A 13,586-nucleotide genomic window follows, 5' to 3' on the forward strand; every position below is an offset into this window, starting at 1 on the left:
AGAGGACTCAAAATAGTATAACTATAAACCGGACAAGTAAGGGTCTATCGTCGCTACAGGAAAAGTTACGGGCGTTCCAAGGAAGTATACTTTGAGAGACTCTTTAGAAACTTTAGACGTTTTACATAACCATCCATGTTTTTACTTTACATCCGATAAAAGTGGTTTGGAAACCGTTATGAGATGGTTAGAGGACATACATGACTATGAGTTTAGATATGACAAGATAGAATATGAGAGAGGTCCTATAAACCGGAGAAAGTGTCATACAAACATCTGTCAAAAGCCGCTTTTTAACTTCACTTAAAATGCCACGTAAGCTACGTAAGAATATACGTAAGAGGAAGAGAGCATTGAAACATCCAATAGTAAAACTGACACCACAACAACAGTTGCAACAACAAATGCTGAATGACCCCACTATGTTGCAACAAATGTCAAGCAATCCTATGCTTTTAAACCGAGTCATTGGTGCACAGAGTGGAGGTTTAAGAGCGGCACTTTTAGCGAAAATGGCAGGCTATGGTGGAGCTGCAGACGGAACAGTCTATAACCCTCAAAGTCAAATGAATTTGAGTTCACTCAAAAATCAAATAACAGATGTCAAAAAGTCAAACATAGACATACAGAAGCAAATAAGTGAAAACGAAAAGAAACTAGAATATGACAGACACACAAAGAAACTCAATGAGTTAAACGTAGAGAAAAAGAAGAAAGAAGAACAACTGAAAGAACTAAGTACAGAGCAATATGCGAAAAAAGTGTCAGAAAAAGCAGCAGAAGTAGCAAAAATGGAACAAGATGTCATAAATTTGAAAAACCATACTACTCAATATAAAGTACTGAAAGATGAAGAGATAAAACAAAAAGCCCTGAAGACATATATGGATAGCGATGAGTATAAAAAAGAAGTTGAAGCAAATGTAAAGGCAGAAAAACTTTTACAGTTGCAAAACCAAACCGTACAGTATGAAAACTTAGCACAAGAAAGTAAAAATAACGACGCAGCCATGCAAAAGGCAATGAAAAGCGCAGAATATATAAAAGCTAACAATGACTGGTTAGATGCCCAAGCCAACGCTAAAGCAGCCCAACTTATAGGGTCAATAAGGACAAAAATACAAGCGGATGAAGACAGTTCAAATGAAGCTTTAACAAATGCTGACTTTAAGAACGCCTTCGAAGCTCTTCATAGTAAGGTGAAACTAGTGAACGACTTCTCATCTGGAAAGAAACTGAAGTCTGAAGGTTTCGACAAAGAGTTAAAAGAAGTAGCACAAAATATGACGAAAATAACAGATGCAGCAACGAGACAGGCAGTTCAAAGTGCCTATGACGCCGTTAGAGCAACTGTTGTGGAAAGTCAAGAAAAAGAGTTACAACAGACCAAAACAGACCTAGTAAATGCTTTCTTAAGAACGAAAAGTCAGGTAGGACATTACGCTGCAGATGGAACATATGTGCCAGCTGGTGGAACTTATATACCAGCTGGTGGAACTTATATACTAGCTAGTGGAACTTATATACCACCAAACCCTCCAAGAGAAGCACCTGCACCAGGACTACCTAAAACATTTACATCGTCACATGGACATAGACACAGGCATGCACCAAAACCAACACAACAACCAGCACAACAACCAACAGTTCAAAACCCTGCACAACAACCAACAGTTCAAAACCCTGCACAACAACAACAACCACAAACAGAGCAAGGACATAAAAGAAGTAGAGAACAAGGAAACCAAGAATTCTTAAAAATGCTTAAAGAAGAGTATGGTTACCCAGATACTCTTGACTTTAGTGACAGATATAAAGAAGCTATTAGAAAGTTCAAGGAAGGAAATACTGACCCGAACCTATTTAGCTTTATGGCTCAGCACCAAATGGGATATAATTTCAAACCTGGAAAATACAAGCTCGCTAAGGGATATGATTTAATAGCATATCATCCAAATGACATGGATGAATTTACTCCGTGATATTTGGTGTCAGAGCTAAATGACAATTCAACTCTCTTCATGAAACGCGTAAAAAATAGAGACGGAACGAAAGAAGAAAGGTTTATGAGTCCGGATGACTTAGATAGGGAACTTGTTAAAAACGGTCTCGGAATATATGAAATGCCAGCAGATGAGGTACAAGAAACTCAACAGGAAGAAGTTCAGATACAACCAGACATGGAAGAAATAGTTCAGCAACAACAGCTAGAAGAGCCTGAAGGAAACGAACAAGTCCCTCCTTTGGAAACTAACTTCACAGAACTAGATGAAGATTTGGAACAGCCGAAAAATCTTGACCCTCAACAAGAGTATGAGGTGAATATGGAATCTTTCCAAGAGTCTAAAAAAAATTCGGCTGACATAGTAGAAGAATATCGAAAAATGTTTGCCGACATACAAAAGACTCCAACACCAGATGAAAATATTCAGCATAGAATGGAAGTACTGAAAGAAAATGTACGCAAATACAACAACCCTTTTTACTTACGACCATATAACGTTCAATCTTTGGCTGAACTCGGTGAAAATAAAAGGTTAAATTTCAACAAAACATATAGAAATGAAACATTGTTTAAAGTTCATTCAGAACCTAACCAAGATGGAAACAAACCTACTTTTGTTTCTGCAGACTATGGAACTACAATGAGATGGGGTCATAAAGCTAATCCGGATAGGTGGTTCATAAACTTACAACCACAATTCCAAGAAGTTGTAGACGCAATGGAAGTGAATGGTGAACCAGATATAGCTGGTATTTTAAGCGCGGCTTTAATGCCATTGAAAGATATGAAACATGCAGATATTTTGGACCAGTATGAAATGAACATGGCTGATGGAAATATAACACCTGACGTTCTAGAACATTTATCTCAAAGAACTACACAGAACCATAAAGATGGTATATTTGGTGAAGAGTTTAGAAAGAAAGTTAGGGACAGAGAAGGAAGAGAACCTATTGTACATGACCTTGCAAATGAAAGTTTGCAAAATGTCATAAAAACTTACTTTGCAGACAATGAACTGAGAAGGGATGAATATTTAAGAAAACTCAAATGGACAGTACCAAATGAAATGTTAGTATTGAAAAACATGTTCCTTGACAAAATAAAACCAACTACAGAAATAAATGACGCAAGACTGAAACGTTGGGTAGAAGCTTTCCCATTCACAAAGGATATTATTGGTAACATGGAAAGAAAACCAGAATGGCTACAAAAACATATATTTGGAAACGAGCTTATTCCATATGGACAGGCACTGTTTGAAGAGCTTGAACCGGAAACTCAGAAAAGAGTCATGCAAACAATACGCGAAGACTCAAATACAAACTATGACAAACTCTTTCTAGGATATTGGTTACCTGAGATGGGCGACCAGAGCCCAAAGGCAAAAAGGACATGGGAAATTTACAACATACTAGGTGAACATGAGGCAAAGATGCAACAACTTGAAGTAGAGGGCAAGTTACCAAAAGTTGCACCAAAGAAGAAGAGAAGAGTTGGAGAAAGTAGTGAAGAAGTAACTTCATCTAGTGAAAGTAGTGCAATGAAGGAAAAAGAAGAGTTAAAAACTCAGTCAGGAAGAAAGTAAAGCTTAGTCCACGTGGGTTCTATTATGACATATAAATCCAACTATTCTATATTTTTACCCATATGAAATGTACGCCGCTCAGAATATAACGCCAACAGTTTTGGATGCCATGAATGGAAATGTTTCCGAATGGTATAACGAATGCGACAATGCCATTAGAAGGTCAGAAATAGTTCCTGGAACTTACGAATATACAACTGCTGTTTCTTATGGAAACGTAGGTGAGTTTGGAGAAGGTTCTTCAACAACAGTAGATATTGCTTGCGACAGGTTTCATATTATTTCTATTGACAACTCTTTCTTATACGTGGAACAAGACATTGAAATAAAACCTTCTGCCAAGTTGTCTGACAAGAAAGGTTGCAATGGAATTTTCTATGTCGGATACCAATATGCTCCAGAAGTTTTCATGGGATATAAGATATATTCTAACTCTGACTTAGTTCAAACAGTAACCTGGGCAAACTATGAATGGTTCGCTTTGAGAAACTCAGTACAACCACAAGCTAGAGAACAAACAGACCAGTATGCAACTATTGAGAAAATAAGAAGACTTGACCCTAACGTTCCAGGAGTTTATGTTAACCTTTCTGGTTCAAATGGAACTGTTGCCACTAAAGTAAAACTGAAACTTAGAGTTCCTTTGTCATCTTTCCTCATCTTCAGGTTTTTAAGATACTTGCCAAACTGGGCAGGTAAGATTTCTATCGAACTTACTCCAAGCAAAAATAACTTAGTCATTGCACCAACACAAGACCCATTCACTCTTACAGACGTAAAGGGAGCAAATCAAACGTCATTCGCCGAATTTTGCAAAGACAAAGTTGACTTAGACTTTGGTTTCTCAAACTTCAACACTGAAGTAAACTATTATTTCAATGCTGCTGGAACTGCTTGGGACCCAGTTAAGTTCACATGCGAAAAATTTGAATGCAAGAGAATAGAAAGCAGACTTGCAGTCTATATGTTGGACCCAGATATTTCAAATGCTTTAGCTGCCAAATATATTGCAGTTCCACTCATGTTCCCTATACACCAAATATCTGTCAAAGACTTTGCAGGTGAAGTTGGAAACCAAAGTGCTGACCCAGGTGCAAGAACAGATATTGCTTTAACAACTGCAATGAAACAGTGCAGATACTATGTTTGTACTGTTCAGACGAACTATAAATGACTATTCTTGTTTCTACAACCCTGGTATTAAATATCATATAAACATAGATGGCAAATATTATCCAAGAGAAGAGATATTCTACAGTGAGGATATGAGGTCATACAACTTGACATTAGATGCTATGAACTTTAACAACAACTTCACAACAACCATTAACCCTGAAATGCAAAGTTCTATTATGCCATATGTGAAAGTATGGACTCATACAGGAGGTCAAAACACTCAATATACAAATGGAGACCGTTCAAACTTTGGCTTGGCATTCCATTTGCTGACTCAGAAGACTTTATGGGTGGTATTCAACTGTTGGTACAGTTCAAATACAATATACTGGTGACAGAGACGGTCCAGATGAATTGAAAGCAAAGAAGTTTACAAAACCAATAGCACTTTTCACGGAAGATGCTCTTTTGAAGATTCGTTCGATGAAACCTGCTGGGGCTCCTCAGATTGGTATAACGACAGCTTCCATCGAGCAGATTTTGGCAGCAGGTCAGTAAGTTGTTCTTGAACTGACTTCTCTCCGTCAAATATTGACAGTACGCCAGTTTTGACATAGTATTGTATTATAAACTTTCCTTTAGAAATATCGGTCAGTTTTGTTGTTATATTTTTGTCAACGTCAAGAACTTTCACCATTTCAGTTATACCAACTTTCTTTGCTTTATGAAAATATTTTGGTTCAGCAAATATTGCTATTCATAAACATTTTCCATTGTTTGTATAAAGAACTATTCTATCAATGAACTTGTATTGTTTGTGTGTGTAAACTTTGTTCTGCTTCAATTCGAAGAGATACTCAAATACGTCCATCTTTTTATTCTAAGTAAAATGTCATTTCCGAAAAATAGAAGCGTAAGTGTTTCAAAAGGTTTAATGGCGGTGGCAGATGTGAAGTTAAATTCACCAACTCAAACAAACAGTCAAAGTGTTATTGTCAATGTCAAAGAAAGAGATGTTGAAGTGGGGAAACCATACGAAGACGAAGATGGTATAACAATAGTTCCTGTAAAAGAACAACCAACATATCCTGAAGTTAGCAGAGACTTAAGTTCTGTTGCAGATATTCGAAACGACTACATGCAACTGAAAGACAAACTTAAAACTCAGGAGAAGATCTGTCAAGCTTTAGGTATAATGTTAAACTTGGTCGAACACAACCCTGTAAAAGTGAACTCATATGTCATTGCACCTCGTGAAGTTTTGAAAGAACTATTGAAACTTTTGACAGAGGCAGACGATATAAACATCAAAGAAATAGAACCCGACATTGCTTGCTGTGGTGTTTCATATAATGTCATTGACAAAATATACGTTATGAAAGGAGGTGAAACGTTGAACTTAAAATATAGTTTCCCAGACGTCATAAAAATATTTGACGACCACAACATTTCATTAAAATTTATTTGCTAAGTAAAAATGTCAAAACTTCTTGAAAGATGTTTGAAGAAAAACAATATAGACTTTATTTCATGTAAAGGACTTTACACACTTTTGAACGATATGAAAGACCCTGTTTTGTTTGTTCGTGTAGACAAAGGAAAGTTCTATGTCTTTACAAAATATTTGAACTTCTTAGACAGAGAACTTCAAGAAACGCCATGTGAAAGTTTAGATGAAGTTCTTCTCCACTTTCAGAAAAACTTTTAAATATATGTAAATGGCAGAAGACATAGTGGTTTATACTATTACGACTAAAAACCCTGAGTCATATAATTCTATAACAACAAACTTACAAAGTCCTCAAGGACGATATTGTAAACTGACCTTAAACACGATGACGACTAAAGCCTGTTTTGCTCTTTTGACACCAGAAGATTTTATTGTTGTGAATGGTAAAAAATACTCCTTTGAAGATACTTACTCAGATATACCACCAACAGGTTTTGTTGACTTATTTAATACTTTAAGGACGGATGTAACATGTGCTGCAACTAGAGCAGGTTTCATTATGTTTGGATGTCTATAGATCCGTATTTTTCCCAAGTGAGCGGGGTATCTCCAATCCCAGCCCTATCGTCCTCCCAGTGTCAGTTTTCAATATAAAATCCAAATTTTTTTTGAAAATAAAAATTTCGAGAAATTTTTCTGATTTTTTTCTTTGATTTCAATAATTCAAAATAAATTTGGGAGTAAAAAGACACTATTTAATGAAATTCATATGAGTGAATGTGGATAAATACTCTCAAAACATACAATTTATCTATTTTTTCTTTATATTATCAACTAATTAGTGATAATTTTTTTTGAATCAGATTTTTTTCATTAAAAACATAATATATAACACAACAATGATGCACACATACGTATCTACACATCAAAATATAAAGCTTGTTTTGGTCTGGGCATCCCAACCCAAAATTCTTAAAAAATTGAATAAAATTGAATACTTGGGGCTGGGATACCCATCCCAAAACCGAATTGAATTTTTTGAATTAAAGAATATATTTATGTATTTATAATATACATGTGATGTCTATAAAAAATACTAAATTCTAAAAAAAATCAATTTATTCAAAACGTATACTAAGTGATCACTTCATTAGTAGGATCAGCAATCCTACTAAATGGTGAGAACGCCACTAACTAAAAAGGGAGTCCTTGGAGCTCTTGATCTCTTGTCAGTAGAGTTCATAATGAGGCATGGCATCTACTGATTAGAGATCAGAGCAATCCTACCTTACCTTCAGGAGCTACAAAGCTCCTAATCGTTACGAGAGGGAGCTTTGGAGCTCCTGAGTCTCCATCAACAGAGTCCCAGATGGTAAATGTCCTTTTCTGATGAAAGATGCGAAACACATCTCCGAACCAGGAGCTCCAAAGCTCCTAATCCTTACGAAAGGGAGCTTTGGAGCTCCTGAAACTCCTTTTACTATAAAATAGGACAGTTTTCTTCTGAGGTTCTCATCAAATCTAAGACTTCAGAAGAAAGCTGTCCTATCAATGTATACTTACACTCTCATGGACTACAAGTGTACAATTTTAAGGCAGAGATTATCCGAGGCCTCTCATCAAATGAGGGACCTCGGATAATCTCTACCTTAAGTAGTCAAATAACTTTTCTCACTATTTAGGAACAAAAGAACAAGAGTTGGAGTACTTTAAGGCAAGATTCTTCCGAAATCTCTCATCGAATGAGAGACTTCGGAAGGACCTTGCCAAATCCTTGAACGCCAATATCCTTGGAACTGAGCTAGAACCAGGGAGAAGTAGCATACTATAGAGCACGATGGTAATCTCGGAAATGCTTATATCGCCCCAAGCACAATATTTAAGAAGTCTAACTCATATATACAAGAAGTCAGGCTGAATAGATATTGTGCATATGGTTTGCAGAACTCTCATGATATTTAAAATTCATGTTATCCCAAAAAGGTGACACTTTGGGTGTATCGTCCATCCCAGGGATGCAAAAATCAGATCACCTTGGATCTATACTCATGATATTTAAAATTCATGTTATCCCAAAAAGGTGACACTTTGGGTGTATCGTCCATCCCAGGGATGCAAAAATCAGATCACCTTGGATCTATATTGGATGTCCGACTGAGTTTACTATAAACGATATGAGCTATAATACAAAACTTATATCTGGTTTTTACTACCAACAGTTTCCTATAACAGGAAAAGGTGTCATACAAGGTCTATCTGTTCCATTGACTTTAAGTACACCTATTTTATATATTGTTTCAAACTTAGGTTCAAAGTGCTATTCGAATGTCGACAGAAACTACTATGACCAAAAGATACTCATGCGTATAAACAACACTTTCTCTGCTGGTTTGCCTATTGTTCATTCGAATGCAGAGTTTTCAGCTTTAGTAAACTCAAACACTTTAGCAAACATAAACTTAACCTTAGTCGACGCAAACTTTGTTCCTGTAAAACTTTTATGTCCTATGTATTTGTCAATGACGGCAGAAAGTTTCGAATTGGAAGATGCAACTGGTGAAAGTATTGTACTACAAGAACAACTTCAACAACAAATAGCTCAAGAACAACAAATGCAACAAATGGAACAAATGCAACAAATGGAACAAATGCAACAACAAAGTCAAGAATAAAAAAAATATTTTTTTTATTTTTATAAAAATGTACAGAATAGATGTTTCAGATTTTTATGACTTCCAAGCCTTCAGAAATATGTGTCCATTTCGAGACTATAACAAAGCAGTCGAGAATTTGAAACGTTTAGTCATTTATGTTGACTCTGCCCCAGAATGTTATGTCATGAAAGAATGGGATGTAGTCTTTAACAAACCTAAAGCGACAATAGTTTCAGAACAAGAATGTAAACAGAAACTTAAGAAAATAAAAGTCGTACAAGTTGGCATGAAGATGTTAGATGCTTGGGATATCTTATTGTCAAAACTTGAAGATTTTTCAGTTCGTGGTATAAAGTTCTATACACCATCTCCAAACTTCTATTCTATCTTCACTGGATATAAATACGAACAAGTAGAATGGAAAGAAAATGTTATAGAAGCTTGGTTAGACCATGTCAAAGAAATTATATGCAATGGAAACGAAAGAGTCTATGAGTATATCTTATGTTGGTTTGCAAACATCTTACAACATCCAAGTGCTAAAAATGAAACTGCTCTCATCATAATTGGAAAACAAGGAACAGGTAAGAACACTTTCTTTACAGATATCTTATGCAAACTGTTAGAAGGTTATTCGAATCCGAATATGACAAACTTAGAAAACATCTGCGGTAAATTTAACTCTTCAATAGAGAATATGAAACTTATAGTATGTAACGAACTTCAAAGTATAGATACAACAAAAGTTTTGAACTCGGATGCTTTGAAGAGTCTTATAACAGACAAAGTTGGAGTTGTTGAAAGAAAATATAAAGACCAGAGAGTTTGTGAAAATGTTGCAAATTTCATCATGGTTTCAAACAATGCCGTTCCGATGAAGTTAGAAAGTTCTGACAGAAGATATGTAGTTGTCAGAACGTCAGATTCTCATATGCAAGATACAGAATATTTTGACGACTTAGCAGAAACTTTGACACCTAACTTTTACAACCACTTGTTCTCATATTTCATGACATTAGATATTTCAAAGTTCAATCCAAGACAAATTCCACATACCGAAGAGAGACAAACATTGTTAGAAGCAAACAAGAGTGTATATGAACTGTTCATAGATGAGACTGACTTTGAGTGTTTAGATGAAAGGTCATTGTACGATTCGTATAAACAATATTGCCAAGAGTATGGTTATATGACAGCGTCTAAACGAACATTCTTGGCAAATGTCAAAAGTCTTTTAGACGTACAGAATGGTGTATATACAAAGAAAAATTTTTCTGAGTAAATTTTAAAAAAAAAATATTTTTTTATCCGATAGAAAAGATGACGAAATTCATCTCAGTAAACAAGTACATGTCAGGACTTAAAGAAGAACTAGACCCATTCACATATTTGAATGTTTACTTCTACCATTTTGAAAAGTCTACATTTGACAAAGTTTGGAACATCGAACCAGTTAAGTTTGCTATTGTGACTAAAAATGGTGCGAAATTTGAAGACTTAGACATAGAAGGTTTGTTAACAGTCAAAGAAAGTTTTGACAGAAGGTTCTCAAACCTTAAAGAAGGCAAAGCATACAAACTTGTTATACCTTATGAACCAAAGAAAGCAGACGACTATGAATATTATGAGTCTAAGATAGTTGAAGTTCAAGGTAGATTGGGTAAGAAGATTTTAGAGTCTAAGCCAGTGTTTACTCCTAAAGAGGAAGAGAACATTGACATTGACCCAGAAATGTTCTAAAAATAAAATTTTATTTTTACATGTCATATCTCACCTTCTCTGGAACTGGTTCAGGTTCTTTCTTCTCTTCTTCTACTTTCTTTTCTTTCTTTTCTCTCTTCTTCTTTTCTGGTGGAGTTATGTCAAACTTCTCAGAACCATATTTTTGTAAAAGTGCTTTGTCATTTAATAGCTCTTCTATTCTGTTTTCTATTTCATTTTCAAGAACAGCGCATGTGTCTTCTTTGCATTCTAAGAAGTTTTGTTGGACTTCATCTCTCCAAGAGGCGTCATCTCTGTCAACAAGTCTGTCATTGACAAATTTTAAGACTGCTCTGCTTAATGTTTTATGGTTCTTGTCATATTCCCAGAAACAGAACTTTAGAACAAATTCCCCTTTCTTGTTTACACTATGTAAGATTTTATGGTCGACAGATGTTTTGCTGTCGAAAAGCTTGTCTCGAATATATATAGCGAAATCGCTAGACATTTTCTAAAAGATAAAAATTTTAATTTTTCTAAAAATATGTTAGAAAAAAAGTTTGCTGACATTGACAAGAAATTTGAGAATGTTTTAAACAAGAACAAGAGGAAGTTGGAAAATGCTCAGATAAAACCCATACATGACAAGTTCTTATTTGCTCAGAATGGTATAACAGGTCTAATTGCACCACCTGGGTCGGGTAAGACTTTCACTTATCTTAAAATGGCTGCACAACAACAAGAACTAGATGAGAAGAACCCATTCTATGAGTTAGTAGTCATTTGTTCGACTTCTGGTCAATTTGACCAAACCGTCAATTCGTTCAAAGATATTATAAAGAAGTCTAAGTTAGTATGTATAAAAGATACTGAGTTGTTAGATTGGATAAAGAAGTACCAAAGAAGAGTTTTGAAGTACAATGCTATAAATGAGTATGTCAATTCTAAGTTTAAAGACCCAAATGAGGAAATGCAGAGAATATTAGAGAAGAAACACTTCAGAAACAAACAGAAAGAGATAGAATACATTTCGAAGAAATTGCAATCTTACGATTGGAAGACTTACCCTCACAGATGTCTTCTTATCTTAGATGATTTCGCCTCTCATCCTTTGTTAAAGAATAGAGAACAAGACATGTGTCGAATTCTTAAGAAGCTCAGACACTTTAACATTTCAGTTGTCATTTGTGTACAGACAGCAAAGAGTTTAAGTAAGGATGTAAAGAGAATACTTACTGATATTATACTTTTCCCCGGATTGTCCGAAGACGATTTCATGGAACTTATGAAAGAGTCCATGGCAGGTAAGTTTGACAGACATGAACTATGGGAGAAGTACAAAGTCATACAAGACCCTCATACTTCTTTCAGAATTCATATCTACGCAAACAAAGTTCAAATTGTAAAAAGTCAAGCTTGAAAAATGTAAGTGTTTGAGTCTTAGTCTGTTGTGGTGCTGGGGCTGTCGGTTCTTCTGGCTTTGGAATGGACTCGGTTGGTGGTACGTCGGACATTCGTTTGTGTCCTGTCGGAAGGAAGGACTTTTCCTGTTGGAAGGAAGGACTTTTCCTGTTGTCAAGAAATTTTTTTCCTTCCGGAAGGAAGGACTTTTCCTGTTGGAAGGAAAAACTTTTTCTGAAGGTCGGCCAAAAAGTTCTCAATTTTCGAAAATTTGAAGGGTTTACGGACGGACAACAAGAAAAATTTTTCCAGTTGTCAAGAAATTTTTTTCCTTCCGGAAGGAAGGACTTTTCCTGCTGGAAGGAAGGACTTTTCCTGTTGGAAGGAAGGACTTTTCCTGTTGGAAGGAAAAACTTTTTCTGTCGGAAGGAAGGACTCGGAATGCCAGAAGGAAGGACTCGGAATGCCAGAAGGAAGGACTCGGAATGTCGGAAGGAAGGACTCGGAATGTTGGAAGGATTTGACAAGACAATTTACCTTATAGAGCTACCTGAGCCATCTTTGGTGTCAAGCTTGAAAAATAAACGCTTTACATGTATTTTTCAGCAACTTCGTCAAAATACTCTGTTATCTTTTCTTTCAGTAATGGCAAATCTTCTTTGAATGTAAGTATTGTACAACCTTTCATATCATAGTGTGTTTGAGGTAACGTATCTTGAACTATCTGTTTAACATCTTCATTCGGTGTCATTGAAATCGGTAAGTTTTCGCGATAGAACCAATTTCTGTCAGATTTGTAAATCTTAGCAAGGTCGTAAAAGCTTTTGTTGTTTCTTCTGACTAAATGCAACATAACCATATCTCTGTCTTCTTCATTTTCATGTCAGTATACTTATAGTTCTTTTCCTTTCCTTTTGGTACCGAACGTGGTATTCTTTTCTGTATGTTTTTGTCTTCTTTCATCATATCTTCTCTCTGCTTTGTACAAAGTTCGTCAAGTAGCATAAGTATGTAGATTGCATAACGAGGTGAGGCCCACATTGCTATTGAACTAGCTAGGAACTTATGAACATATATACCTTTTAGATGTGATGGTAAGTTTTGTCTGTCTTGGTACATTTTTTTAAGTTCTACATGTTCAAACTCACTGAGGAGTTCATGAGTGCTATTTAATTCAAACCAGTCTTGTGGTTTCTTAGTATCTGGTGCAAAACATGCTGTCAAAATACTTTGCATTTGGTACATGTCATCTTTGACCGAACGAATGAGACGTAACTGTTTGTTATACTGAACCCACTCGTATTCTTCACTTATGGCTTCATGAACGATAGCAGTTGTTGTGTTCTCTGATGTTGTCATATCTGTCTTTACATACAAAATAAAAAAATAAAAAAAAATAAAATTAGCGTTATTTTCTATCTTGTATAAAAGACCAAAAATAAACGCTTTACATGTATTTTTCAGCAACTTCGTCAAATAATTTTATAGCTTTATCTATCTCATCTACTTCAAACGTTTCTTTACCTTTTATGGGAGCACCATACATTTTCTCAAACTTTTCAAGTAGTTCTGTTTCAGCAGCTCTCATATCGTTCACAAACACAACCTTGACTCTATTGACTGTACTGTCATATCTTTGAGTTATATTAAATGTTCTTCCTATCTTATATC

General features: G+C 35.5%; 10 protein-coding genes and 2 pseudogenes across 12 annotated transcripts, besides 2 other annotated features; 10 read left to right on the top strand and 2 right to left on the bottom strand.

Moving 5' to 3' along the window:
• Positions 1 to 308: 308 nt before the first annotated feature.
• On the top strand, positions 309 to 923 carry TVAGG3_0837560 (protein of unknown function, DUF4106 family; the record flags this gene model as incomplete). Its single annotated transcript, XM_051248758.1, has 1 exon — positions 309 to 923. A coding segment is annotated over one exon (615 nt), but the record flags the coding sequence as incomplete, so codon positions are not given.
• A 507-nt stretch (positions 924 to 1,430) lies between these two features.
• Positions 1,431 to 1,982, top strand: TVAGG3_0837570 (protein of unknown function, DUF4106 family; the record flags this gene model as incomplete). Its single annotated transcript, XM_051248759.1, has 1 exon — positions 1,431 to 1,982. A coding segment is annotated over one exon (552 nt), but the record flags the coding sequence as incomplete, so codon positions are not given.
• A 606-nt stretch (positions 1,983 to 2,588) lies between these two features.
• Positions 2,589 to 13,586: part of a mobile genetic element that runs on past the window's edge.
• TVAGG3_0837590 lies at positions 2,829 to 3,628 on the top strand (annotated as a pseudogene). The gene has a single exon. A coding segment is annotated over exon 1 (800 nt).
• TVAGG3_0837600 (protein of unknown function, DUF4106 family) lies at positions 5,644 to 6,180 on the top strand (the record flags this gene model as incomplete). The annotated part of the gene is made up of 1 exon (XM_051248760.1): positions 5,644 to 6,180. The coding sequence occupies one exon, from the start codon at positions 5,644 to 5,646 to the stop codon at positions 6,178 to 6,180; it is 537 nt and encodes a 178-aa protein (XP_051084235.1).
• On the top strand, positions 6,428 to 6,736 carry TVAGG3_0837610 (uncharacterized protein; the record flags this gene model as incomplete). The annotated part of the gene is made up of 1 exon (XM_051248761.1): positions 6,428 to 6,736. The coding sequence occupies one exon, from the start codon at positions 6,428 to 6,430 to the stop codon at positions 6,734 to 6,736; it is 309 nt and encodes a 102-aa protein (XP_051084236.1).
• Positions 7,452 to 7,634: a mobile genetic element.
• TVAGG3_0837630 (uncharacterized protein) lies at positions 8,520 to 8,831 on the top strand (the record flags this gene model as incomplete). The annotated part of the gene is made up of 1 exon (XM_051248762.1): positions 8,520 to 8,831. The coding sequence occupies one exon, from the start codon at positions 8,520 to 8,522 to the stop codon at positions 8,829 to 8,831; it is 312 nt and encodes a 103-aa protein (XP_051084237.1).
• Positions 8,860 to 9,397, top strand: TVAGG3_0837640 (uncharacterized protein; the record flags this gene model as incomplete). Its single annotated transcript, XM_051248763.1, has 1 exon — positions 8,860 to 9,397. A coding segment is annotated over one exon (538 nt), but the record flags the coding sequence as incomplete, so codon positions are not given.
• Positions 9,745 to 10,095, top strand: TVAGG3_0837650 (Poxvirus D5 protein-like family; the record flags this gene model as incomplete). The annotated part of the gene is made up of 1 exon (XM_051248764.1): positions 9,745 to 10,095. The coding sequence occupies one exon, from the start codon at positions 9,745 to 9,747 to the stop codon at positions 10,093 to 10,095; it is 351 nt and encodes a 116-aa protein (XP_051084239.1).
• TVAGG3_0837660 (protein of unknown function, DUF4108 family) lies at positions 10,134 to 10,553 on the top strand (the record flags this gene model as incomplete). Its single annotated transcript, XM_051248765.1, has 1 exon — positions 10,134 to 10,553. One exon carries the CDS (start codon positions 10,134 to 10,136, stop codon positions 10,551 to 10,553), a length of 420 nt encoding a protein of 139 aa, XP_051084240.1.
• Positions 10,570 to 11,022, bottom strand: TVAGG3_0837670 (uncharacterized protein; the record flags this gene model as incomplete). The annotated part of the gene is made up of 1 exon (XM_051248766.1): positions 10,570 to 11,022. One exon carries the CDS (start codon positions 11,020 to 11,022, stop codon positions 10,570 to 10,572), a length of 453 nt encoding a protein of 150 aa, XP_051084241.1.
• On the top strand, positions 11,059 to 11,589 carry TVAGG3_0837680 (P-loop containing nucleoside triphosphate hydrolases family; the record flags this gene model as incomplete). Its single annotated transcript, XM_051248767.1, has 1 exon — positions 11,059 to 11,589. A coding segment is annotated over one exon (531 nt), but the record flags the coding sequence as incomplete, so codon positions are not given.
• TVAGG3_0837690 lies at positions 12,505 to 12,878 on the bottom strand (annotated as a pseudogene). Its single transcript has one exon. A coding segment is annotated over exon 1 (374 nt).

The sequence above is a fragment of the Trichomonas vaginalis genome, chromosome VI, assembly GCF_026262505.1.
Source record: "Trichomonas vaginalis G3 chromosome VI, whole genome shotgun sequence".
NCBI lineage: Eukaryota > Parabasalia > Trichomonadida > Trichomonadidae > Trichomonas > Trichomonas vaginalis.